This window comes from Dermacentor silvarum, chromosome 10 (assembly GCF_013339745.2).
Source record: "Dermacentor silvarum isolate Dsil-2018 chromosome 10, BIME_Dsil_1.4, whole genome shotgun sequence".
NCBI lineage: Eukaryota > Metazoa > Arthropoda > Arachnida > Ixodida > Ixodidae > Dermacentor > Dermacentor silvarum.
In genome coordinates this window covers 94,756,512-94,781,858 of record NC_051163.1, presented here as the reverse complement: position 1 = coordinate 94,781,858, position 25,347 = coordinate 94,756,512, and the positions used below count along the sequence as shown (strand labels likewise).

Below are 25,347 nucleotides of genomic sequence, written 5' to 3'. Positions count from 1 at the left end.
TACCACTATGTGAATCACTGCTGACCGGCTCTCCTCGCGTTGCCGATAAACTCATTGTTGATGCCGACACAACCATATCCCCTGAGTCGTCGATGGCTGTTGTTCTGTCGTCTGCTGCCGACTCTGACGCCACTGTAGCGTCACGCCGTCCGATGTGTTTGCTCAGAGCAAGGACATCGTTCTTCCGTTTCCCGTGCTCACTATAACATCTGGGTCAACTGTTATGCTGGTCACCAACTACTACCAGTACCCGATCAGCCTACTGCGTGGAGAGACCCTAGGATACTTGCAGGCGGTCGACTACGTTGATGATCTCGATGCTCCTACCGACTCCCACCGTTGTTACGTTGACGCCATCGCTTCTGTCTCAGACTCATCGTCTTCAATGTGGTTTGACAACGCCATCGACCCTGCTCTTTCCCCAACTCATCGCCGCCAACTTCTCGCTCTCCTTCACAAGTTTCTTTCTTCTTTCGACTGCCATCAGATGTCATTGGGCCGTGCCACCGGTGTTTCTCACACCATCGAGACCGGTTCCCACTCGCCCTTGCGACAGCGCCCGTATCGTGTATCGGCCAAAGAGCGACGAGTCATCACAGAGCAAGTGGACGACATGCTCAAACGTGAAGTCATCCGTCCTTCTCAAAGTCCTTGGTCTTCACCTGTCGTGTTGGTAAGAAAAAAAGATGGCTCCATTCGTTTTTGTGTCGACTACAGACGCCTAAACAAGATAACAATTACAGACGTTTATCCACTGCCTCGAATCGATGACGCTCTCTACTGCTTGCAAGTAGCAGAATATTTCACTTCCTCGGATCTGCGCTCCGGGTACTGGCAAGTTCCAATGGCCAAACCTGACCGTCCGAAAACCGCATTCGTTACACCCGATGGCCTCTACAAGTTTAACGTCATGCCCTTACATGCCCTTCAGGTTGTGCAACGCGCCTGCTACTTTTGAGCGTATGATCGATACCATCCTTCGCGGCCACAAATGGAAGACATGTCTATGTTACCTCGACGACATCGTCGTCTTCTCAACCTATTTTCCGACACACCTCGCTCGCCTGCATGACATTCTGACCTGTCTCGCCTCTGCCGGCCTACAGCTCAACCTCAAAAAGTGCCGTTTTACTGCAAGCAAGTTAACCATCTTGGGTCACGTAGTCTCAAAGGACGGCGTCCTCCCGGACCCAGACAAGCTCCGCGCCGTTGCAGACTTCCCTACGCCCACGTCTATCAAAACCCTCAGAAGTTTTATTGGCTTATGTTCGTATTTTCGTCGCTTCGTACGCAACTTCGCATCCATCATGGCGCCCTTGACAAGTTTACTTTCCGACAGTAACGGCATAGCAGCGTGTTCACCTGAATGTGATGCGGCATTTCAGCAGTTGCGCCACTTGTTCACCTCACCACCAATTCTTCGCCATTACGACCCTGCTGCTCCTACGGAAGTTCACACTGACGCCAGCGGAGTTGGCCTTGGTGCGGTCTTAGCGCAACGGAAAGCTGGCTATGATGAATACGTCGTCGCTTATGCTAGCCGTACTCTAAAGAAAGCAGAATTGAATTACTCAGTGACAGAAAAGGAGTGCCTGGCGATCATCTGGGCACTAAGCAAGTTTCGTCCATACCTTTACGGCCGTTCTTTCGCCGTAGTTACAGACCACCATGCCCTTTGTTGGCTTTCTTTCTTGAAAGACCCGTCGGGACGCTTAGGACGTTGGGCACTTCGCTTGCAAGAGTACGACATCCGCGCCATGTACCGCTCCGGTCGCAAGCACTCCGACGCTGATGCGCTCTCCCGCTCCCCACTGACGCCTGACTTGGCGTCTTTGTCCGACTCCGCGTCCACCCTGTCACCATTGACCATCACCGACATGCACACAGAGCAGCGCAAGGACCCAACACTTGCAATCTTACTCGACTACCTTGCCACTCTGTCTGATGTCCCTTCGACACGAGCACTGCGTCGCCAAGCAACCCACTTTTCCGTGCGAGACAATATTCTATATCGCCGTAACTATATGCCCGGCGGTCGGAAATGGCTCCTTGCTATACCTCGTCATATGCGCTCTGACATCTGCGCGTCTTTTCACGCTGATTCCCTAAGCGCTCATGCCGGCGTCCTCAAAACTTACACAAGGTTGCGTCAGCGCTATTATTGGCGAGGCATGTACAACTTTGTGCAAAAGTACATTCAGGCTTGTACTACTTTCCAACAGGGCAAGACACCTACACACCATTTCACAGAACCGTTGCAGCCGCTACCATGCCCGGCTCGTCCGTTCGACCGCGTCGGCATCGACCTCTACGGCCCGCTTCCATGCAGCGGGAGTGGAAATCGGTAGATTATTGTCGGCGTAGATCATCTTACTCGCTACGCAGAGACTGCAGCTCTGCCGGCAGCGACCGCCCGTGAAGTTGGGTTTTTCATCCTTCGCAATTTTGTTCTTCGCCACGGTGCTCCCCGAGAACTACTGAGTGATAGGGGCCGTGTCTTCTTGTCGGAGGGTGTCGAAGCCCTCCTCGTTGAGTGCAGGATCATCCACCGAAAATCGACTGCATACCATCCCCAAACCAACGGCCTGACCGAGCGGTTCAATCGCACACTTGGCGACATGTTGCGGATGTATATTTCATCCGACCACTCCAACTCGGATGCGGTACTCCCCTTTGTCACGTTCGCATACAACACCGCGACACAAGCGACTACCAGCTTTTCCCCCTTTTTCCTTGTGTATGGCCGTGAGCCTTCATGCCCTTTGGACACCATACTGCCTTACCAATCTGACACCGCAGAGTACACTCCCCTTTCCGAAGTCGCCAAGTATGCTGAAGATTTCCGTCAGCTGGCACGTTTCCTCACTAGCGAGACTCAAGAATGTCAAAAGACACGACATGACCATACTCATCAACCACCACCCAGCTTTGCTCCCGGTTCGCTTGTTTGGCTTTGGATACCAGCCCACATTCCTGGCCTCTCTTCAAAACTCCTGGCGCGTTATCACGGTCCGTACCGTATCATCGATGCCACTTCACCGGTCAACTACATCGTTGAGCCGCTCACAGTGTCACCAGACCTGCGTCGTAGTGGGCGAGACAGTACATGTCAACCGCCTGAAACCGTATTACGACCCACTCGTCTTCTCTGCGCCCTGAGTCGCCAGGATGGCTATGCTTCGCTCCCGGGGCATTGTAATGAAGCAGAAGCCGCCCCTGTGTATGTGCCGACGGAAGAGGAAGACGAAGTATCGTGCCGTGATCGCGAGTGACCCCCGTGCTACGAAAAGCCCTCGCAGTGCCTACCTTTACGTAGCGTTCTTGCAACGTATCGACGACAATAGACATCGTCGCAATATATATATGTATATATATATATACGTAGCTCTCTGCGAAAGGCGCGGCGTTTGCTTCGCACTATATGGCCGCTCGATAACAAAAAGAAGGTGCGGCCTGCCGCGACAGGGGAGGGTGCAATGGGAAAGAATGTCTCGGCCATAGTTGAATTCTCGACCGTTTGGCTGGGTCCAACGGCGGAAGCTGACGGTGTTGGGACGCGTCAGCTGCCACGGACGACGGCGTTCCGAGCGCGTTCCTGACGAACTTTTAAAGCCGATGCCCGGCTTTTCTTTCTTTGTTTTTTCATGTCCCCGCTAGGTGGTAACACTTTTATTAAAATTCTGCCCAGGTAAGGTCTGGCAGGCCCGAGTCCTAAAATGGCCCCTCTCGAGGAGCGACCCTTTCGGCCCAGGCGACGAGGGCTGGCTGTCGTCTTTCATCTGGCGTTCTCAGCAGCTCGTCCCACGTATGTTGTGAGGGAGCTGGCAGGAGCCACTTGGGAGGGGGTAAACCCTCGCACCCACAAAGAATGTGATTTTGGGTAGCCAATGTTTGAATTGTGCAGTTCTGACATATTCGGTTCCATTGCCCTTTGGTAATAATGGCCAGCCAATTTGGGCTGGGGAACGAATTAGTTAAGATTCGACGCAGGATCGAGGCTTGTGCTCGCGTGAGGCTTGCGTTTGGAGGCGGATAGATTCGCCTGTTCTCCCTGTAGTAGTTTGTTATTTCGTGGTATGTAGTCGGTGCCTCATCCAGGGGATCCGGGTCTGAGGGGCACACTTTCCGGTTGATTAGACCTCGGGCTACCCAGTGCGCCTCCTCATTCTCTTGATTCTCCAAATAGGCCGGCACCCACACGAGCTCAATATCCGTTTCGCTTGTGAAGTCCCGCAAGACTCGCGCCGCGCAGACACCTATGCTGCTTCTCGAAAAGCTAGCGATTGCCCTTTTGGAGTCGCATATGACGGTTTGCACGGAGGGATTCGCGATGACCAAAGCAATGGCGGTCTCTTCCACTTCTACGGTTGACGGTGTTCTTGTGGTGGCGGCGTCCCTCTCCGGTCAGGACGCTCACTACGTAATTTTGGTGATTTTGATTTTCCACATCGACACACGCAGTGTGCTGGTTGTTTTGGTACCTTTCTTTAGGGGCCTTGGCTCTGGCAGACCGCCTCTTATCGTGTCTCCCGGGAAGCATGCTCTTGGGTAACCGTTTGATAACCAATTGGCGTTTGACCGTAGCGGCTACTCTGGTTTGTCCTGCCCAATTCATAACGGGATTCAGCCCGAGTTTGCCCAGAATGACCCTGCCAGTTGCGGTGCTGGAAAGTCGTTCACGTTGGGAAGTTTTATGGGCTTCCATGAGTTCGTCTAGCGCATTGTATACCCCTAGCTCAAGTAATCGTTCAGTGTTCGCATGCCTAGGGAGCCCGGCGCTGCTTTACGAGCTGTGCGGATGACACTGTTGACCTTTTCGTTGTCGGAAAGCCGCAGGTGGTAGTATGGGAAGCAGTGCACTACGCGAATGACTAGGAATACCTGCGTCAGACGACAGAGATCGACTTCCTTCATACCGCGGTGTCGTGTAGCTACTCGTCCGAGAAGGCCAGATATTTGGTGGGCTGTCAACTGAAATAGGGAAATAGCCTCGGAATTGTGAGTATTATGCTGAATTTGTATGCCCAGGACGCTTATTGTCAATACGGGCGGAACTGGGCCGTCTTCCATATTGACTCGGATAGGGGAAGGAGATCCCTTTCGGTGGCGGATTTCGTAGATATATCACGGATGACGAGAAGCTCGGATTTTGTCGAGGAGCCCGCAAGACCATTTTGTCGCACAAAATTTTGTATGGTGTCTGCGGCCGCTTGTAGTGCTTCCGTGATTTCACCATCCAAACCGCTCTTGGTACAGATTGTGATAGCATCAGCGTAAATAGAGTGCTTGATACGCGGGATCCTTTCCAGTAACGGCGGCAGGTTTCGCATGGTCACGTTGAAAAGGAAGTGGGAGAGGACCGCACCTTGAGGGGTGCCCCTTGTTCCTAATTGAAGTTGTCGCTTTAAATGTCCCCCGAAGTGTATTTCCGCAGTGCGATCCTTATGGAAGTCCAAAATCCCACTACAAGCGAAGCAAGAATCCCCACGTTCCTCTGTTGCGGTAGTAATACGTCACGCCGTAGTCGCGATAAGCTTGTCGCACACTCGACACAAAGGCGCACGGCACACCCGTCGGAACGACGACCAACTGAGAATACGGGATATTACGCCGGATGCGTGGGGGTAGTAGCGTCAACCACCACGTCACTTACCGCCGCCACGGCACACGCGAAAACACAATGCGAACGTGCTTCTAGCACGTTTGAACTAACGTTACTAAACTAGCTTCAGTTGTAAAAGTCTCCGTCCGTGCGCTTACCGCCGCTGTCGCGACTCTTTGGGCAGCCGGCAGATGGCAGAGCCGTTCCGTCGCTCTCCACTACAGACGCCTCGCCGCAGCCTTGAGCTCGAGCGGACGGGCAGCTTGCGCGTGCTTCACGATCGGTCGTGTTCTAGTCATACCATGCGAAAGCGGTATCCATCTACAGCAATAAGATATATAGGGCTAGTTGGTTCATACTGAAAGAAGGGTAAACAGCAGGATAGGAAGTAATGCACACGACGAAGTGCAGAAACTGCGTTTTTAAGTGTCGTATCTTTCTTCCTGCCTCCAAAACCCTTCATGCAGTTTACTTTTCCCATACCGCAGCTTGGCACGTTTTCTCGCTGCTTTTACTTGCCTAACACTTTGCTCTGAGGCAGTTATACGCCAACTAGCGAGACCAAATTTGTTATCCACAAAAATAACAGCACAACTTTCTTGTAAACCAATGAATGCTTTATTAAACAAAACGAACTAAAAACAACTGTATGCCCCTATGTATAGCTAAGACTTAAACTGTCAATAGGGACATAATCAAGGCAAATGATTTGTGCCTACGAGGAAACCAACTTCACCTACAGCAGCTTCGCACGTTTTTTCGCTGCCTTTACTTCAAGACTGGATCCCCGCCGCTGCTCCAGGAACCTTGCCTAAGAATGCATTTTTATGCAAGGTTCCTGCAAGGTATGCGTGTATGCATGCGCGTGACTGTATAAAAATTAGCGTAGCATGCGCAAGTGGCGCAAGGCTAAAGAAACAGCGGAGCTGATCGGCACCTAGCTGGTCCAGGCATTACAGGTTATGCTTTTCTAGAATTTATTGATTATTGATCGATTATCGTCGATTATCGATTAGCTATTGATTGGCTATCACAAGGTATTGGCCATGTATTTGGGCTAGACAAAGCACTACGAAGTCATCCCTAGCATTTTCCGGAATTTATTGTTTATTGAGCGAATATTGATTAGCTAATGTTTGGCTATCGCAAGGTGATGCGATCGGCACAGCTGTACGCAGTGACGTCATCGCTAGGCGAGTTTTTGCGAACACTACGCGGGGAAGCTAAAAGCTAAAACAGCGCCGCTGTTAAGAATTTAGTGATGCGTGCACTCAGTCCCTGAAAGCGCAAAAGGGGCACCCAACACGACTCGGCGCATTCTCTGACAGCTCCTTTAAGATGGCACAGAACATGTCACCAATCATCTCTCTTCGTTCGCGTTTTTTTTCCGGTTGGTTAAACAGATACGAGGGAAGGCTCGGGAACCCTTTTTTTATTGTGCAAGTGCTTTATTTTTTCTTCACATGAACATGATTACACAGATATCTGGACCGATAGCCAGGGAAGGCTAGTTTCCGGTCCAGTGTCAAAATATAACAGACAGGTCAGGTGCAGAATTCTGGAACATGTCTTGATCTATAATACACAAGAAACATTAAGAAATATTCCTAATTAGTTGTTGCAAGTAAGTTAGATATTCTGGTTGTCAAGAAAAAATAATTTGCTACACTGCTTGAAATTGCGTGCGGTTTTTACCTCTAGGAGTAAAATATTCCAGATTTTTGTGCCATTGAATTCAATTACCGTTTCGCCATATATATTATAAGACTGGTAAATTGAGGTTACCTTTCAAAGCATGTCTAGTACTGCGAGTTGGAAAAGAAAAGACGTTTCGAGGAATAGGAACGTTAGCGCACAAAATATTAACTGAAATTGAGATCTTATGATTACATAGTGCCTTAACCGATAACACATGTTGTGTTTGGAAAATATCATTCAATGTATCACTGTTGTAGGTTGAAGTGCTAATTATTTTCAGAGTCCTTTTCTGTAGTTTATGTAAAGGTTGTAAGTACGTCATGTAAGTCACGCCCCATGATTCCAAACAATAACTAATATGGCTATGGCAAAACGCATAGTAAAGGGATTTGAGTACTTCTCGAGGGAAATATTGTTTTGCTTTTATTAAGGAGTAAAAACCGTATGCGACCTTCTTGCATACACTATGAATATGGGCTTCCCAATGTACATTTTGGTCAAATATTACGCCCAGATATTTAATCGAATCAACTTCTTGGATGGGGCTATTATCTAACCTAATATTTATTTGACTGGTGTGAACACTGTTTTTCCTCGATCGAAAAACAACATATTTTGTCTTATTGCTATTTAAAGTTAATTTGTTTTCTAAAAACCATGAGGACATTTTTGGTAACTCGGCCATCACATGTGTTTGCAGTGCAGGGAGTGTGTCTCCAGTCAATAATAAACCTGTGTCATCCGCATACATTAGGAAGTTTGAGTTCTGTAGAGAATTAGGGAGGTCATTAATGTACAACGAGAATAATATGGGACCGAGCACAGAACCTTGTGGGACTCCACTGGTGACTGTGCTGAATGTAGAATAATAATCACCAATTACTACCATTTGTTTCCGTGAGGATAAATAGCTGGAAAAAAATTTAAGGGAGTTATTTGTAACTGCATAACTTTCTAGTTTTTGCAATAGTATTGAGTGGGAAACTGTATCAAATGCCTTTTTATATCCAAAAATATTCCTATAATTAGTTTATTTTGATGAAGTGCACAATTTATTAATTGCGTAAGTGTCAAGACTGCAGTTGATGTCGACCTGGAGGGAACAAAGCCATGCTGCTGCGGACAAATTACATTGTTATCGTTTAGAAATCGCTTCAATCGGTTGGAAATTAGTTTTTCAAGAACTGTGTTTATCACACTCAGAACTGTAATTGGCCTTTAATTCTCTAGTCTATTCGAATCTCCGGACTTGTATACGGGAACGACTTTGGCTCTTTTTAATATATCTAGATACGAGCTAGAAGCAAACGCTAGATTAAATACATGGCATATGGGAGTGCAGAGAATGTCAATATTGTCTTTTAAAACCCTAGTGGGTATACCATCATGACCAGCCGCTTTCTTTAGTGGCATTTTGTTTATCGTTGATATAAGTTCGTTATGAGTTATTCTAGGTGAAAGTCGTTTTCAACTATCCTAGGTAGGACAAGTGCGGGCTTACCGGATAAAAACTGATTAGCTAGATTCATTCCTATGTTAGCAAAATAATAATTAAAATCATTAGCTACTTGCGTCGATGGTTTCTCAGGTTGAATGCTCTGTATTTTGCCTTTGCCTATAACTTCTTTTATGATTTCCCATATCTTTTTTTGTGTTACCGCTCTCGTTCTTAATAAGGTTAGTATAGTATTGCTTTTTCGATTTTCTAATCATACTAACTGAGCTATTTCTAAAGTATTTAAAGATCTCCCTATAATATGAATTTGATTTATTGCGTTTCCATTTACGGTAAAAAGAGTTTTTCTGTTTTAATGTTTCCAGTACAGTATTGGTTATCCAAGGACACACCGGTCGCTCGCAATTGTGGTGCACATATACTCTTGTAGATTGCTTAATGGCATTGCACATAAATTGAATTAGTGTTTCACACTGAGTATGTACGTCGCACAAATCAAATACTTTCTGAAAATCTACACCTTGAAGCAATCATCGTATTTCTGCATAAATTATACAAGTGGATCTTCTATTCCGTGTATTACACAAAGATGGCATGTATTTTCGAGATAAGGAGAGAAACGTCGGGCTGCGATCTGCAATGGTAACATTGTAGACACTAGCTGATACTCTAAATTCAGAATTACACAAGATGTGATCAATAAGAGATTCGGAGTGGTTTGTAATGCGTGTGGGAGAAGAAATGACATTTTTTTAGATTGAGTGATTCAAGTAAGAACATGTAATCATAACAATTCTGTTTCAAAAGGTCAATATTGAAATCTCCGCAAACGATTATAGGGTCCTCTGAGGAAACAAGGGGTACGATTATTTTTTCCATTCTTGTAATAAATCGTTCATGTTTGATGAAGGTGGCCGGTACACGACTCCTACTGTGGCACCGCAATTCAACTGAACAAATATAGTTTCAGCATGTGATTGACAAATTGAGCTTTGTGGGAGCGTAACATACTTAATGTCACTTTTAATAAATAGTGCCACTCCTCCACCTCGGGTTGTCCCCAATCTTGGTGGCGATACTGTAACATAACCCGGTAGCTGGACTGTCTCACCTGTTCTTAGTCATGTTTCTGTTATGGCTATAATCTCATAAGTAAAAGTATACTGCGATAAGTATACTGATACGCCTTCTAAATTTTTTCCAATACTGCATAAGTTACAGTGCAAAATTGAAAAATGATCTTGTTTACGATGTAAATCTTCAATTTTATCAAGGTCATAAGCCATTAAAACAAAGTAACGTTGTTACCAGGGGTGCCAATTCCAACTGCTATACAATCTGAGCAAAATCTTCGGTGCTTGTAATATGGACCACACTCGAGTTTTCGGATTTCCTCATTAGAATTTGTTCCATCCGATAGCCATGCGAATTTCCAGTCTTTTTCTCGTTTCGCTTTCAGTGCAAGCCCCAAAAGAACTTTATTTGCTTGGCACAAATGCACAAATGTTCATTTATGAAGATAGGGCTGACTTCACAGGCAAAACCCAGGTGACTCGTGTTAATTCTTTGTTTTTTTTTTTGCCTTTTTCAGAATTTGGTCCCTAATATTTCGAGAAGCAAGTTTGACAATGATGTTTGGTGCAGTTGAATTATTTTTTGTGGGAACGCGGTGTATCACATCAATGACAGAGTCTTTAATTTCTACGTTCAAGCAGGTTGAGATGGTTTGCATTGTGGTACCAAGGTTCTCTCCAGCCTTAATTGGAATACCCTTGATTTCCAGGTTACAACTACGACTGTATTGTGCAAGGGCAGTCAATTCTTGTTTAACATCCTTCAGTTCTTTTGACAGGCGGCTGTTCTCTTTTCTTATTTCAATGTTGTCCGACTTGACTGCAGCAACTTCCAATTTAAATTCTTCGAAATTCTGATTATTGAAGTTCATTGCTGATTTCATTGATTCCATTTCGTTCTCAATCAATTTGATGAGATCAAGTTTTAAATCTTCATGATTCTTCGCAAGTTGTGCAGCCAATTCAGACATTGCCTTAGCCAGCTCTTTTACAGTACTAATTTTGACAAGTTTCACTCAGAGAGCAGTCCAAGAGCTACAGTGCGCGCTAATAAAGCGTTTCAAAATGCTTCAGCACATACCTGCGTGAAATAAGGTTTGCGGTTAAATGCCGTCCTATCCTGCAGCTGCCTGGACTGCTCTCGAATGATGCTCTTCCCCGGTGAGTTCAGTGCTCTTATAGTCCTGGGATGACGACACGATTCTGTCCAGGGGCGTTGTCTGCAGCCTCCAGCGTTGTATCCAACTTGATAAGCGTATCAATGCGCTGACACGTGCGAGACAAGTCGCGATGCGGCGGCGATGTGAGTAGATACACTGGCCAAGATGCAGACGGGTTCCCTGGATGTTGCCGTGGAATGCACTGCGTGAAATAAGGTTTGCGGTTAAATGCCGTCCTATCCTGCAGCTGCCTGGACTGCTCTCGAATGCTCTTCGCCACCGCACCCTCGGCAAGTTTTCACTTGTCTCGTGGCACCTCAACCGTCTGTCCACTGATAATATGCACAAACACTTTAAGATGTCCTGCTCATCATCATCATCATCATCATCAGCCGATATATTTATGTCCACTGCAGGACGAAGGCCTCTCCCTGCGATCTCCAATTAACCCAGTCTTGCGCTAGCGTATTCCAACCTGCGCCTGCAAATCCATCTGGTTTTCTGCTGACCTCGACTGCACTTCCCTTCTCTTGGTATTCATTCCGTAACCCTAATGGTCCACCGGTTATCCATCCTACGCTACATGGCCTGCCCAGCTCCATTTCTTCCGCTTAATGTCAACTAGAATACCGGCTATCCCCGTTTGTTCTCTGATCCACACCGATATCTTCCTGTCTCTTAACGTTAGTCCTAAGATTTTTCGTCCCATCGCTCTTTGTGCGGTCCTTAACTTGTTCTCGAGCTTCTTTGTTAACCTCTAAGTTTCTGCCCCATATGTTAGCACCGGTAGAATGCAATGATTGTACACTTTTCTTTTCAACGACAGTGGTAAGTTCCCAGTCAGGATTTGGCAATGCCTCCCGTATGCATTCGATCCCGCCCAATTTTATTCTTCAAATTTCTTTCTCCTGATCAGGGTCCCCTGTGAGTAACTGACCAAGATAAACGTACAACTTTACAGAATCTAGAGGCTGACTGGCGATTCTGAATTCTTGTTCCCTTGCAAGGCAATTGAATATTACCTTCGTCTTCTGCATATTTATCTTCAACCCCACCCTTACACTTTCTCGGTTAAGGTTCTCATTCATTTGCTGTAATTCCTCCCCATTGTTGCTGAATAGGACAATGTCAACTGCACCGAAGGTTGTGAGATATTCACCGTTGATTCTCACTCCTAAGCGTTTACAGTCTAAGAGCTTGAATACTTCTAAGCATGCCGTGAATAGCATTGAAGAGATTGTGTCTCCTTGCATGACCCCTTTCTTGATAGGTAACTTTCTACTTTTCTTGTGGAGAACCAAGGTTTCTGTGCAATCGTTGTGGATATTTGCCAATATATTCACGTATGCATCCTGTACTCCTTGGTTACATAATGCCTCTATGAGTGCTCGTATCTCTACTGAACCAAATGTTTTTTTTCATTATGTATGAAAGCCATATAGAGAGGTTGATTGTACTCCGCAGATTTATATATTACCTGGTTGATGACATGGATATGATCCGTCGTAGAATATCCCTTCCTGCCATCCCTGCCATATCCCTGTCAGCTTGTTCTATTGGTTGCCTGAAGTCAAGTGTTCCCTGATTCTATTTGAAATTACCTCGGTAAATATTTTATACAATACTGAAAGCAAGCTAATGGGTATATAATTATTCACTTCTTTAACGTCTCCCTTCTTATGGATTAGTATAATGTTGGGGTTCTTCCAGCTCTCTGGTACACTTGAAGTCGTGAGACATTGCGTATAAAGGGCCGCAAGCTTTTCTAGTACATCTCCTTCATCCTTGATTAATTCGACTGTTATTCCATCTTCTCCAGCAGCTTTTCCCCTGGTGGTGTCTTTTCAAGGCTTTTCTAACTTCAGTGCTAGTTACAGAAGGGGCCTCTGTATCCTGTTCATCACTACTTCGAATGAAAGTAGCTTGGCGGCTATAAAATCAGTATAAAATCAATCAGGTCAGTATAAAATTCTTCCGCTGCTTTTATTATGTCATGGCAATTGATGATAATATTACCCTGCTTATCTTTGAGTGCATACATTTTGCCTTGTCCTATGCATAGTGTTCTTCTCATTGATTTCAGGCTGTGTTCATATTTTACTGCTTCCTCAATCTTTTCCACGACATAATTTCGGATATTATTACTTTCTTCATGTTGATCAGTTTCGACAATACCACAAATTCTAACTGACCTCTCGAGTTTGACACTTTCATGTTTTGCCGTTTTTTTATTAGGTCCTTTCTTACTTGGGAGAGCTTACCTACGCGTTGCCTTGGTACCTTGCCTCCCACTTTAATTGCTGCTTGTGAGATCAACCTAGTTACGGTTTCATTCCTAACCTCTATGTTGTCTTTATCTTCCTGTTCTAAAGCTACATATTTGTTTGAGAGCACCAGCCTGAATTGGTCTGCTTTTACCATTACTGCGTTTTTACCTTTCTCTCTTCAAACTGAGAGAAATACTAGACCTCACTAGCCTGTAGTCAGTACACTTTATCCTACCTAACAATTCTATATCCCGCACTATGCTGGGATCGGTGAGAGTATGAAATTATTTCATTCCTTGTTTTTCCATTAGGGCTTTTCCAGGTCCACCTGAAGCTGCACTTCGTGAAGGTCCACTAAGCTGCGCCTCCTGAACAAGGTATTCATTATTCGGAGCCTATTCTCTTCCGCGAATGCTCCCAACATCTCTCCTCTAGTTCTCCTAGAATCGATGCCGTAGTTGCCAATTCCTTTGTCGCCAGCCTACTTTTACCCACCCTTGCATTGAAGTCGCCCATGACTACAGTATACTCAGTTTGCACCTTTCTCATTGCTAATTCAACAGCTTCATAAAACTGTTTTAATTCTTTATCATCGCGATTGAAGGTTGGGGCGTAGGCTTGTACAACCTTCATTCTATACCTCCTATTCAGCTGTATTACGACCACTGCTACCCTCTCATTATTGCTGTAGAATTCATCACTGTCCTGGTCCTTGTCGATATGTCCTTGTGAATTAGAAATCCTACCCCGAATTCTCTGCTACCTGGAAGACATGTGTAGCAGTGGACGTGGCCGTTAGTCAGCACTGTATGAGCTTCACCAATTCTTCTCACCTCACTAAGGCCAATAATATCCCAGGCAATACCTGATAATTCTCCAAATAACCCTGCTAAGCTAGCCTCACTAGATAGGGTACGCGTGTTGAACGTTGCCAGGTACCGTTTCCATTGGCGGCCTATCCGGGTACAGAGATTCTTAGCACCCTCTGCCACGTCGCAGGACTGACCGCCACCTTGATCAGGTGCTCCGCAGCCGCTGGGGACTGAGGGCCATGGGTAAATTGCACGAGTCATGAGGGAGGCAGTGGATGAACTCTGCACCAGGGAGGCCAATTCCTGTTCTGGTGAGGGAGTGACTTTCTTGAACCTTAGTGGGCCTTCCTAATTTGGTTGCACCTTAACTAGTATAGCCCCACTAGCTCTCGGCGATACTTTTTTTGCCGGTGTCAGGTGCCCCTTCATGCCTAAAATTTCGCCTTAAATAATACCAAAGGTCGTGAGTTCGACTCCGACCACTGGTTGTATAGTTCGAGCGCCGTAATGAACTATATCGTAATTAAACCTGCCTTAGTTAACTTCGCCCTAATTACCTATACCTTATTTCACTCTGGCTTAATTAACGTTGTCTTCATTGGCGTCACGAACTGCCTTGATTGGCTCACTTTTGGAACATTGAGGTCCCGCCAACGCCGACTACACTGGTCTTTCCGTGTGATGAGCCTTATAATCATCATCATCATCACCATCATCAGCCTATTTTTATTTCCACTGCTGGACGAAGACCCCTCCCTGCGATCTCCAATGACCCTTATCTTGCGCTAGCCGATTCCAACTTGCACCTGCAAATTTCCTAATTTCATCACTCCACCTAGTTTTCTACCGTCCTCGACTGCGCTGCCCTTCTCTTGGTATGCCCATTCTGTAATTGTCCACCGGTTATCCATCTTACGCATTACATGGCCTGCCGAGATCCATATTAAATGCGAACCATTTCTTGGCGAACATTTGCCACTTTGACAGTATCTATCTAGCCGCCTACGTCTTGGTGCTCTCATGGTGGTATCGTTAACTTGCTATTTACGAAAATTGGCACAGTAAGACAACAGTGTATGACGAACATAAATGACTGGTCATGATATGAATTTCATGAAATGTGTGTCGTGTAGGTCATGAAACAGCCACGTAAAATGACAATGACTCAGTGAAAAACACATTACCACTCAAAAACCACCGAAATGGGTCCTCGCGTGTCTATTAAGTGAAGGAAACACTACAGAATGATAGTAGAAGTGATAGTCATGAGCATGACTCAGCATAATCGACAATGACTCAGCGCAAAACATTAACACTGAAAAACCACTGAAAACAGTTCTGATGTGGGTACTAAGTGAGGTAAACACTAAGAGACGATGGTAGAAGCCATAGATAGTCATGACCGTGACTTAGCAAAATAGTCTGACTCACGAAATATTAACATTCAAAAACCAATGTAATGGGTTTGGATGTGGTACAAAGTAATGGAAAGGGTGAAACATTGGTGGTCGAAATAATAGTCATGAGCATGACTAAGGCTTTCGCATTAAGGCCTTTAAGGCCTAATTAAAAGAACCACTGAAATTTGTTCGGACGTGGGAACTACTTAAATGAAACAATAAAGGATGATGGTAGAAGTCATAGTTGTGAGCATGACTCCGCAAAAATGGCAACGACAAAGCGAAAAAGATTAACACTCAAAAACCACTGAAAGCAGTTCGGACGTGGTTAATAAGTGAAAGAAACACTAAAGGATGGTGGTAGATGTAATAGTCATGACCATGACTCAACAAAAATGACAATGCCTCAGCGAAAAAAGATCAACACTCATAAACCAATGTAATGGGATCCGAGGTGGTACTATGGGAAGGAAAAGACTAAAGATTGATGGTCGAAGTCATATTCATGAACATGACTAAGGATTTCGCCTTAAGGGCTCTTAGGCCTAGCCGACAGGGCTCCTCAGACATGCTTGTAATGTAGGCCATGAAACAGCTGCCTAAGACTTGGTGCTGTCATGGTCGTTTCCTTAACTTTATAGAATCCTTGTACACTAATTCGCAAACCATCGATTTCCACAGTGCGTGACAACTGCCAGCTTTTTCGCTGGGTCATAGTCATTTTATGCGGCTGTTTGATGACCTATATGATATGCATGTCATGAAATTTATGTCATGACCTATCATTTATGTTCGGCATACACTGTTGTCATACTATGCCACTTTTGGTACCTACCAAGTTAACGATATGACCATGAGAGCACCAAGACGTAGGTGACTAGATAGATAGATACATAGATAGATAGATACTGTCAAATACCTGCAAATGTTCGCCAAGAAATGCTTCGAATTTAAAACAAATTTTGGCGATGATTAACCTAGCGGAAATGAATGAGGGTTCCCGTGAAGCAAGTAGAACGTCAACGTCATCCGACTCACCTTCTCCCAGACCGCGACAAATTTGCCGCAGGAAACTAATGGCACCTTTCGATGAGCAAAGGGATGACCTATATGCGTATTTGCTTCGGTTTGAGAGGACCACAGTCGGGCAAGGTTGGGAGAAGAGCAAGTGGGCCATCGCCCTGAGCCTGTGTTTAGTAGGGCAGGCTGTGAGTGTGTTTGGCAGGATTCCAGCAGAAGAATAGTTAGACTATGAGAAAGTTAAAAAAAACTTTATTGCAAAGATCAAGTTTACCCCTGAAGGTTTTTGGGGAATGTTCACGCTATGCAAGCCAGAAGATTCTTAAATGGGAAAGCAGTTCGCATGACACCTGACAAACAATTTTGAGAGGTGGATAGAGCTGTCCGAAACGAAAAAAAGGCATATAATGGAGTTCTAGACAATGTTGTGGGTGAGAAATTTCTGGCCAGATGTAGCAATGGCTTGGCCATATTTCTGAAAAAGAGAAAACTACAGACTGTAGAGGAGATAGCAGAGGAAACAGACCAGTTTGTATAGGCGCAGGCACTAAGAAATTTAGGAAAGTGGGTTAGAGATGCTCCCACTTGAGAGGAAGATGAGCTGAGAGAGAAACCCCAAATGGATGGGCGCAGGGGAAAGCACAGATGTTTTCTCCGTAACCATCCCGGTCGTCAGGAAATTCATTGTCGTGCGGCACGTGATGAACAACTTGAACGGAAATATTGTGAAAGGTGTAACAAGAGCGGACACAAAACTGAGGAATGCAAACGCAGATCACGAGAAGTGCCAACGAGTATAGCCCCTAGTGAAACTCGCGAAGCTCGCAGGTCTGCAGAAAAGGAAAGATTAGAAGTCGTGAGTGCAGGCATTATCGAAAGTAAAGAGCGAGATATGCCAGTGGTAGAAGGTAAAGAAGGAAAGAAGGCTACTGTATGAAAAGACACGGGTGCGGACACTGTGCTTGTAAGGAGAAGTTGGTACCTCCAAAGAGCATGACAGGACAGGTGAAACCAGTTAAGTTCGTGGACAGCTCGGTGAGATACCTCCCGGAGGCTAAGATCTGTATATTCACACCATACTATACAGGAATTGTCACAGCCAGGTACGTAGAAGAACCGCTGTATGACCTGATCTTAGGAAATACACCAGGACCGAGAGCAGTCGAGGACCCATAGTCGCTCGGTGAACCAATCTTGTCAAACAGATCTAGGAACTGTGACGACAGTAAGAGGGATAAAGAACAAGATGAGAACAGGCATACAGTAGTAAGGAAACTTGATGTATCCGCGGAAGAGCTGGGAAGGCAGCAGAGAGAGAATAGAACACTCAGGTACGTGATGCGGAGGATCGGCGGTAGATCTATTCGAGAAGGGGTCAGAGAAGGTGTGACATACGAGCTGAAAAAGGACCTGGTATATAGAAAATTTCGGAGTGAATGGAAACAACTGATGCAATTGATGCTTCTGATACAACATAGAAGAGTCCTAAACGAGAAGGGTCATGTTAACGGACACAGAAATGGAAGGCAGATAATTGCGGCACTAACCAAAACAATATTTTGGCCGGGAGTACACAGGGAGGTACATACCATATTTAATCGATTGTAATGCGACCACGATTGTAACGCGAGGGGTGACTTTTCAATGCGTTCATCACGAAAAGAAGAAAACCGCTAAAGTTACGCGACGGGTGACATTTTGTTGCGTCCAGTAAAAACAAAAAGAAGAAAGCCGCTAAAGTAACGCAAAACCACCGGATGTATGAAAAAGTTGTAGTTTCGCCAGAAAGGCGAAGCAGCAATTACGATAGCAAATTAGCAGAGAGCTATGCGGAGTAAGGATAGTAGTTTTATCGGCTGCGTAAACTTGGACACATTCGCTTACTAACAGAATGAACAAGCATGGTGTCAGCGCGCAGAAGCGAACATGAATAGATCACACTCGATAACTGCAGACCACTGTCAGAACGCTGCCTTGAGCAAACGCATTTGGTGTCGCAGCTAAAGGTTTCATCGCCTCCCGGGGCCTCCTGGGTGTCCGGCTTGTCCTGGGCGTCCGGGGGGGTTTCCGGCACCTCCAGCGCCTCCTACGCCTCCGATGCCTCCCTTGCCTCCGGCCCCTCCATCGCCTCCATCACCTCCATCACCTCCGTCGCCTCCTGGCGCTCCGCCGCTTCCTGGCGCTCCGGCGGCTCCTGCACCTCCTGTGCCTCCGTTGGCCCCGGAGCCTCCTGCGCCCCCGACGCCTCCTGAGCCCCCGGCACCTCCTGCGCTCCCGCCGAGTCCGGCGCCCCCGGCAGCTCCTGCGCCTCCTGTGCCTCCTATGCTTCCTGGGCCCCCGGCAGCTCCGCTGCCTCCGTGGCCTCCTGCACCTCCTGGGTTTCCTGGGGCTCCTGCGCTTCCGGCGCCTCCTGTCCCTCCTGTCCTTGCTGGGCTTCCTGGACCTTTTGCACGACAGATTTATCGCTTTTGCTCTCTGTCGTGCGTTCGCTCCCCGTGAAAGCATGCGTCCCTTGCACGCTTTCACGGGGAGCGAACGCACGGCAGAGAACCGTGCGTTCGCTCGCATTTCGCTCGATTAAAATTGCGTGCATCACTTCACTTTTTAGACAAATCAATTTCGGTATTCGATTGTAACGCGAGGATTAACTTCAGGTAGCAAAAATCTGGAAAAAACCTCGCGTTACAATCGAGGAAAAATGTGGTCGTTTTGTGAGCGAAAGTTTTAAGCGCCATGGAAGAGCCGGTAGTGATTTATTGCTTTGAACAGTGTGTAGTTCTTTTGTGAGCACTCATATAGTGCTCTAGAGGATGAACACCACCGAATGCGAGCAGTTGAGAGCAGTGTCTTAGCGCCGATGAGCAATAACGAAAGCAACTATTATGGAAGACACTACGAATGGTAATCTTGCAGTGACGAACTGTGTGTGTGTACGGGTGTGTGTGTGATCTTCTCTAAACATTTGATGTGCTTCTCTCATACATGAGTGTACAAAGAAACATACAGGCAGGAACTTGCATACACTTATAAACATGCCCGCACGCGCATAGAAAAGCAGACGCACCGAGTCACGTACACATATCATGCACATTCACACACCGAAATACTCACAGACACGCAAGCACGCCTACACGCACCGGCGCGAAAGCCCACGGGGAGAATACTCTGGCGCTATTTTTCGTGGAAATAATTAGCCGCACTCTCCGCGTTGGTCGTGAATACGCACATGTGCTTATTCATTGATACTTGTTGGTTTCGTTGTTTTTTTAGGATTCCCTTTCAGTGCCTGGAACTCGTTGCATGTAGCCAGAGCCGGCAGTAGCAGCACAGTGTTCCGGAAGTAGGCGGTTCACTCTCGCGTATGATGTATTCTACTTGCCTTTGTTACCCGCCGCGGATCAATCTTCTATTAGCGTCTGCATGGAAAGTGTGGACATTCGGACGCAAAAGTTGGAGTGAAAGTCCGTGATGAAGCACCAGCGTAGGTGCATTGCCTAATTAACAACGATAAATGGATGAAATGAAAGTTCGTTTCCTTGTACAAAACAAAAAAAGCCCTTTAGCAAGGGATGTTTCCAACATAGTCTGTAATTGTTGCAAGATATATAACACACGCCTTCTTAATCAGGAAAGCTGCGAGGGCGGTATTCCGAAATTGCATTCGGGGATTTGAACGGCATATAATGGTAATATTCATCGATCACATGCGTGACATACGTTCACTTTTGTTGAATATGGCAGCGGCCATATTCAATATTTTTACGTGGTAGCAAAAAACATGTAATTTAAATTGTGATTAAAACGAAGCTCTTATTTAAAAACCGAAAAAGTTCGCCTAGAATGCTATACTCTGGATGAAAACGATCACAAATGAAACTATAAGTGCCGATCACACCTAGGATTGCAAACCGGCCCAAATTGATTGGGAAAGTCCCGACAGCTAAGTATATGTTCCGAGTCCCGACTTGACCCAACTGGCATGGCCAAACATCCCAACCTTTTCTTAGTGTTATGTATATATATATATATATGTGTGTGTATATATATATACATATATGTACAAATTCTTGCCCCGACTCCCCACCACCACCTGGCATCTCTGCCAGCGGACATATCGCGTACCTCTTTCTGTCAACCAATAGCCACGCATGGTGAATCATCACCCACTTGCTTCACTCCTGTCGCAATAACTTTGATTGCTCCTTGGTGCCAAATATCAACCTGACTATACTTGGCATCCAGACACAAGCAGAGCTATCATCACCAGCTCTTAAACAGCTCGCCTTACTTCTGCTGAACGAGAAATGCCAGGACTCTGCCCATATATACACCGACGGATGCGTCCTGCCGAACAGTTCTACCGCGGAAGTTGTCATACCAACGATGGGCACAACTATTAAATTCAAGACGTCTCACGTCACAGCATCAACTGCAGCAGAGCTCGCAGCACTTTGTATGCACTCCAATTCATTAGTGATCAAGTGGCACACAAATTGATAATGTTCTGCGACTCAAAGGCAGCTCTGTGGTCTCTACAATCACCTTTGTGCCGCTGTCCAGACGAGCAGCTAGCTGGTTTTTGAGATTGCCTAATCAATACACAATGTGACTGAGATAGGGCGAGAATTATCTTTTCGTTGGCTTCCCCGTCACTGCGGAATTATCGGCAAAGAACGGGCCGATCAAGCTGCCCGCACAGCTCATAAAGAAGATCACCAACGGCCCATACCACTTTCTCGGACTGACGCTGCACGGAAGCTCCGCGTGCTTGCTCGCCAACGCACAAGGTCACAATGAAATGAATCGCAATTCAAGCATGCTCGCTTATATTCTCTGTAACCAAACCTAAGCCTTCTAGTACCATCAAGGCTTCGCCGAAGAGACGCCACCCTTTTGCGCCGATTATGGTTGGGCGTTTTGTTTACCAACGCCTATGTGTTCCGCATAGGAATGGCCGACAGCGCAGCCTGTGACAACTGCGGCAATGAATAATCGATTGTACATATTTTGTGCGACCACCCGCCGTACAGCGCGCAGAGACATTCTCTTACCAACGCGTTCAACCAATTCGACGACCGGCCTCTGTCGGAAAAAAAAATTCTCCACCACATACTGCACTTAACGCCACAGAAGAAGGCCGTACAAGCGCTTCTGCGCTTCTTGCGAGCCACCGGCCTATGTGACCGACTGTGATTAGAACGCTATTCCGGTGTGTGTGATTTTTTTTAGTGCGAAGCATTTCTTGGTGAACATTCGCCACTTTGTCAGTATCTACCTTTCTATCTATCTATCTAGCCGCCTACATCTGGGTGCTCTCATTGTCGTATCGTTAACTTGATGTTTACCAAAGTTAGCATAGTATGACGAGAGTGCATGACGAACATAAATGATAGGTTATGATATGAATATCACATGTGTGTCATGTAAGTCAAGAAATAGCTGCCGACGTCTTGGTGCTCTCATGGTCGTTTCATTAACTTGATGGGTACCAAAATTGGCATAGTATGACAACAGTGTATGAAGAACATAAATGATAGGTCATGATATGAATTTCATGAAATGCGTGTCATTAAGGTCATGAAACCACCGCCTAAAATGACACTGACTCCGGTAAAAAATATTAACTCTTAAAAAACACTGAAATGAGTTCGGACGTGGGTACTAAGGAAAGGAAACATTAAAGGATGGTGGTAGAAGTCATAGTCATGACCATGACTCCGCAAAAAATTTAACAGGCGTAGGCAGCTAGATAGATAGATAGATAGATAGATAGATACTGTCAAAGTGGCAATTGTTTGCCAAGAAATGCTTCAGAATGAAAAGGAATAACACTGAAAAACCACTGAAATGAGTTCTCACGTACTTATTAATTGAAGGAAACACCAAAGTTGGGTGGTAGAAGCTATAGTCATGACCATGACTCGGAAAAAATGACTAACCTCAGCAAGAAAACATAAACACTAAGAGCACCACTGAAACGAATTCTGACGTGTGTACGAAGTGAAGAAAACACTAAAGAATGATGGTAAAAGTCAAAGTCGTGAGCCTGACAAGAACAAAATGAGAATGACTCAGCAAAAGAAATTAAAACACAAGAACCACTGAACTGGGTTCAAAAGTGGGAACTAAGTAAATGAAACACTAAAGGATAATGGTAGAACTCATAGTCGTGAGCATGACTCCGCCAAAATGAAAATGACAAAGCGCAAACGTTTAACACACAAAAACCCCTGAAAGGGGTTCGCACGTGGGTATTAAGTGAAGGAAATGCTAAAAGATTGTGGTAGAAGTCATAGTCATGGCCATGACTCCACAGGAATGACAATGACTAAGTGAAAAAAGATTAACACTCAAAACCCGATGGAATTGGTTCGGAGGTGTTACTATGTGAAGGAAAAGGCTAAAGATTGATGGTCGAAGTCATAGTCATGAGCATGACTATGGCTAAATAAGCATGAGCATGACTATGACTATGACATAAAAGCGTTTTTCCGAGCGTGAAGGAAGTCCGCGAATGCACGCAAGGTACCTCGAGCGGAAGGTCGCGCGGCAATATTGAGTGTATTTGTGGGCTTCTTTCACGCTCGGAAAAACGCTTTTATGTAGCACGTGTTGAGCAACAGAAAGTTGTATCGGGTATTTTTCATCGGTCGCGCCACTCAATAGTTCTAGTACAATCTAACTCCGCCGCCTTCGGTGCTCTCACTTCCCCCTTCCAGCCACCATAGCCGAGATATCACGTCAGCACGACTGCATGTGTAGCAGCCGGCGCACAAGGTCAAAGCTCTGATGGCCGCCGCGTTGGCGATTGTTCGCGCTCCAGACGACAATAGCGCCCCTCGTGGCACTGTTAATTTGCATCACGTTTCGTGCGCTCCTCTACACCTACATTTTGAAAGCCGCCGAAACGTAAACAAAATTACGCAGTGAGGTTGCGCCAGCTATAGAGGAGCGGCTTTTCCGCGCTGGCTAACGCTGCGCCGAAGCAGACGTACATACGTAGCTGTCTGCGAAAAGAGGCGTCGTTTGCTTCGCGCTGTGAGACGGGTCTCGGAGGCTCGCTAAAAATACGCAGCCGAAACAGGACGGTCCAACAAATGAACACTTACTGAGAAGACAGCCGAGGACGATCACCGTCACCGCCAAAGCCGGAAGCCCGCAGAGGCTGCCGTAGCGTGCCATGTCAGGAATCCTCTCGGTCGAGCAACCAAATGCTCAATGCAGGGAGAAAATAAAATAACACCTCTGGCGGGGCGTGGCAGGTAGGAACGGCGATGTCGTACAGCGAATCCAAAATCCCACACCAAGCAAAGCAAGAATCTTCACGTTCCTCTGTTGAGGTAGTAATACGTCACACCGTAGTCACGGTAAGCTTGTCACACACTCGACACACCGTCGGAACGGCGACTGACTGAGAATTCAGCGAGCACGGGGTATTACGCCGGAATCGTGGGGGTAGTAGCGTCAACCACCACGTGACTTCCCGCCGACACGGCACGCGCAAAAACACAACGCGAACGTGCTTCTAACACGTTCGAACGACGTCACGCTTCTGTCACCGATGGAAAACGACAACGGCGCACCACCTCACGGCCAACGGGCAAAACGCACTGCGCTCGGTTGGCACGACAGCAAGCAGTGCGGGAGGCAATCCTCGGCAGACAAACCACCACTACTGCACTACGCATTGTCCATGTATACCCATACAAAAATACTTCCTTACTTTAGATCATTTACCAACTTTCTATCAACTTTAGTAGCATCCTATGTACTTTTACTTTCTATTAACACATGTTACAAGAAAGTTGGTAGGATCTGCTTTAACTTTCTTTTGTAGGAAGTTTGTTCAAAGAAAGTTATAAAGAAGTTGTTGGCTCTGTTTTTATTTTCCTTCGAAGAAAGCTCGTTTAAAGTAACCTTAAAAAAAGTTAATAGGCTCCGTTCCTTTTTCGCTTGAAGCAAGTTCGTTAGAAGAAAGTTCAAAGAAAGTTTAAAGAAAGTTGGTAGGGCTCTGTCTTTACTTTTGTGTAAAGAAAATAATTACAATTATATTTGTTTCATTAATTTGCCCATTTAACACTGCAATAAATAAGCATAACACGCAATATCGGTAATACAATAATTATTACGAATAACCTGAGTGTCATACTGATAATTGCTTCGTGCAGTTTAGGAGAAAGTGAGCAGACAGAATAATTTTTGCTATTACGTATGCATATATAATCAGCAGTAGCTAAGGTAAAATATGTTTGCCTGCCCCTGTGAAATTGTATATTACGTTTTTGCTACATAAAAAAAACAGATTGTCACACATTGGTACTTGCACCCGGGACTTATGCGTGAGGCAGAGATGCTACCACTGCTCCACGTATTACATTAGCTTTTGCAGGACCAATGCATTGACGAGAGTTTCTGACACGTCGTAAGGCCATTTATTTGTCTTCACGACGCTTACCTTTTTTTCGGAATTCGGCTCCTTCAGAAACCTTTCTTTTACTATTTTATGGAAACTATACACAAAGCTTCGCTTTCTCGCAAATGCAGTACCTGCGGTCACTGTTTCAAGAGCCTTTCTTTTCAACACTGCGTGTGATCACTGTGTTGATACATTGGCGGAATTCGTATGGCAGCACGGATTCCGTAAATGCTTGCTTGGGCGCACAAGTGAATAATTTATGATTGTCAGTTGGTTGAGTAGTCAGTTGTGCACCTGGCATAGCCGTATCTGTTGGTTTACGCGTGCTTGCAAACAGTACGCCTGTTGCACTTCAGCCGAAGCTTAAGCTGCTGTGGCATGCCAGCCATCACCACGTTTTGTCGCCTTTATTCCTGACGCTAAGAGTAAATATGGCCTTACCA

The 25,347-nt window shown here is 45.8% G+C and overlaps 2 protein-coding genes across 8 annotated transcripts in view; both read right to left on the bottom strand.

The window, feature by feature from the left end:
* Positions 1-5,643, bottom strand: part of LOC119466316 (uncharacterized PE-PGRS family protein PE_PGRS20-like) — a 1,297,174-nt gene extending 1,291,531 nt beyond the window's left edge. For all 5 annotated transcript variants that reach the window (XM_049656748.1, XM_049656750.1, XM_049656751.1 and 2 more), the window contains exon 1: positions 5,489-5,643. The gene's annotated coding sequence lies outside the window, so the exon portion shown is untranslated. The remainder of the gene's footprint in view (positions 1-5,488) is intronic.
* Positions 1-24,008, bottom strand: part of LOC119466308 (uncharacterized PE-PGRS family protein PE_PGRS24-like) — a 200,537-nt gene extending 176,529 nt beyond the window's left edge. The window contains exons 1-2 of one of the 3 annotated variants that reach the window (XM_037726810.2): positions 23,598-23,992; positions 17,367-18,931 (exon numbers count right to left, since the gene is read on the bottom strand). In XM_037726810.2, the coding sequence (XP_037582738.1) occupies positions 18,498-18,931; positions 23,598-23,670 (507 nt within the window). In that variant the 5' untranslated portion in view covers positions 23,671-23,992 and the 3' untranslated portion in view covers positions 17,367-18,497. Of the gene's footprint in view, positions 1-17,366; positions 18,932-23,597 lie in introns of those variants that run through there. The other 2 variants (XM_049656760.1, XM_037726811.2) reach the window with 2 other exon arrangements.
* Between the last annotated feature and the right edge of the window lie 1,339 nt (positions 24,009-25,347).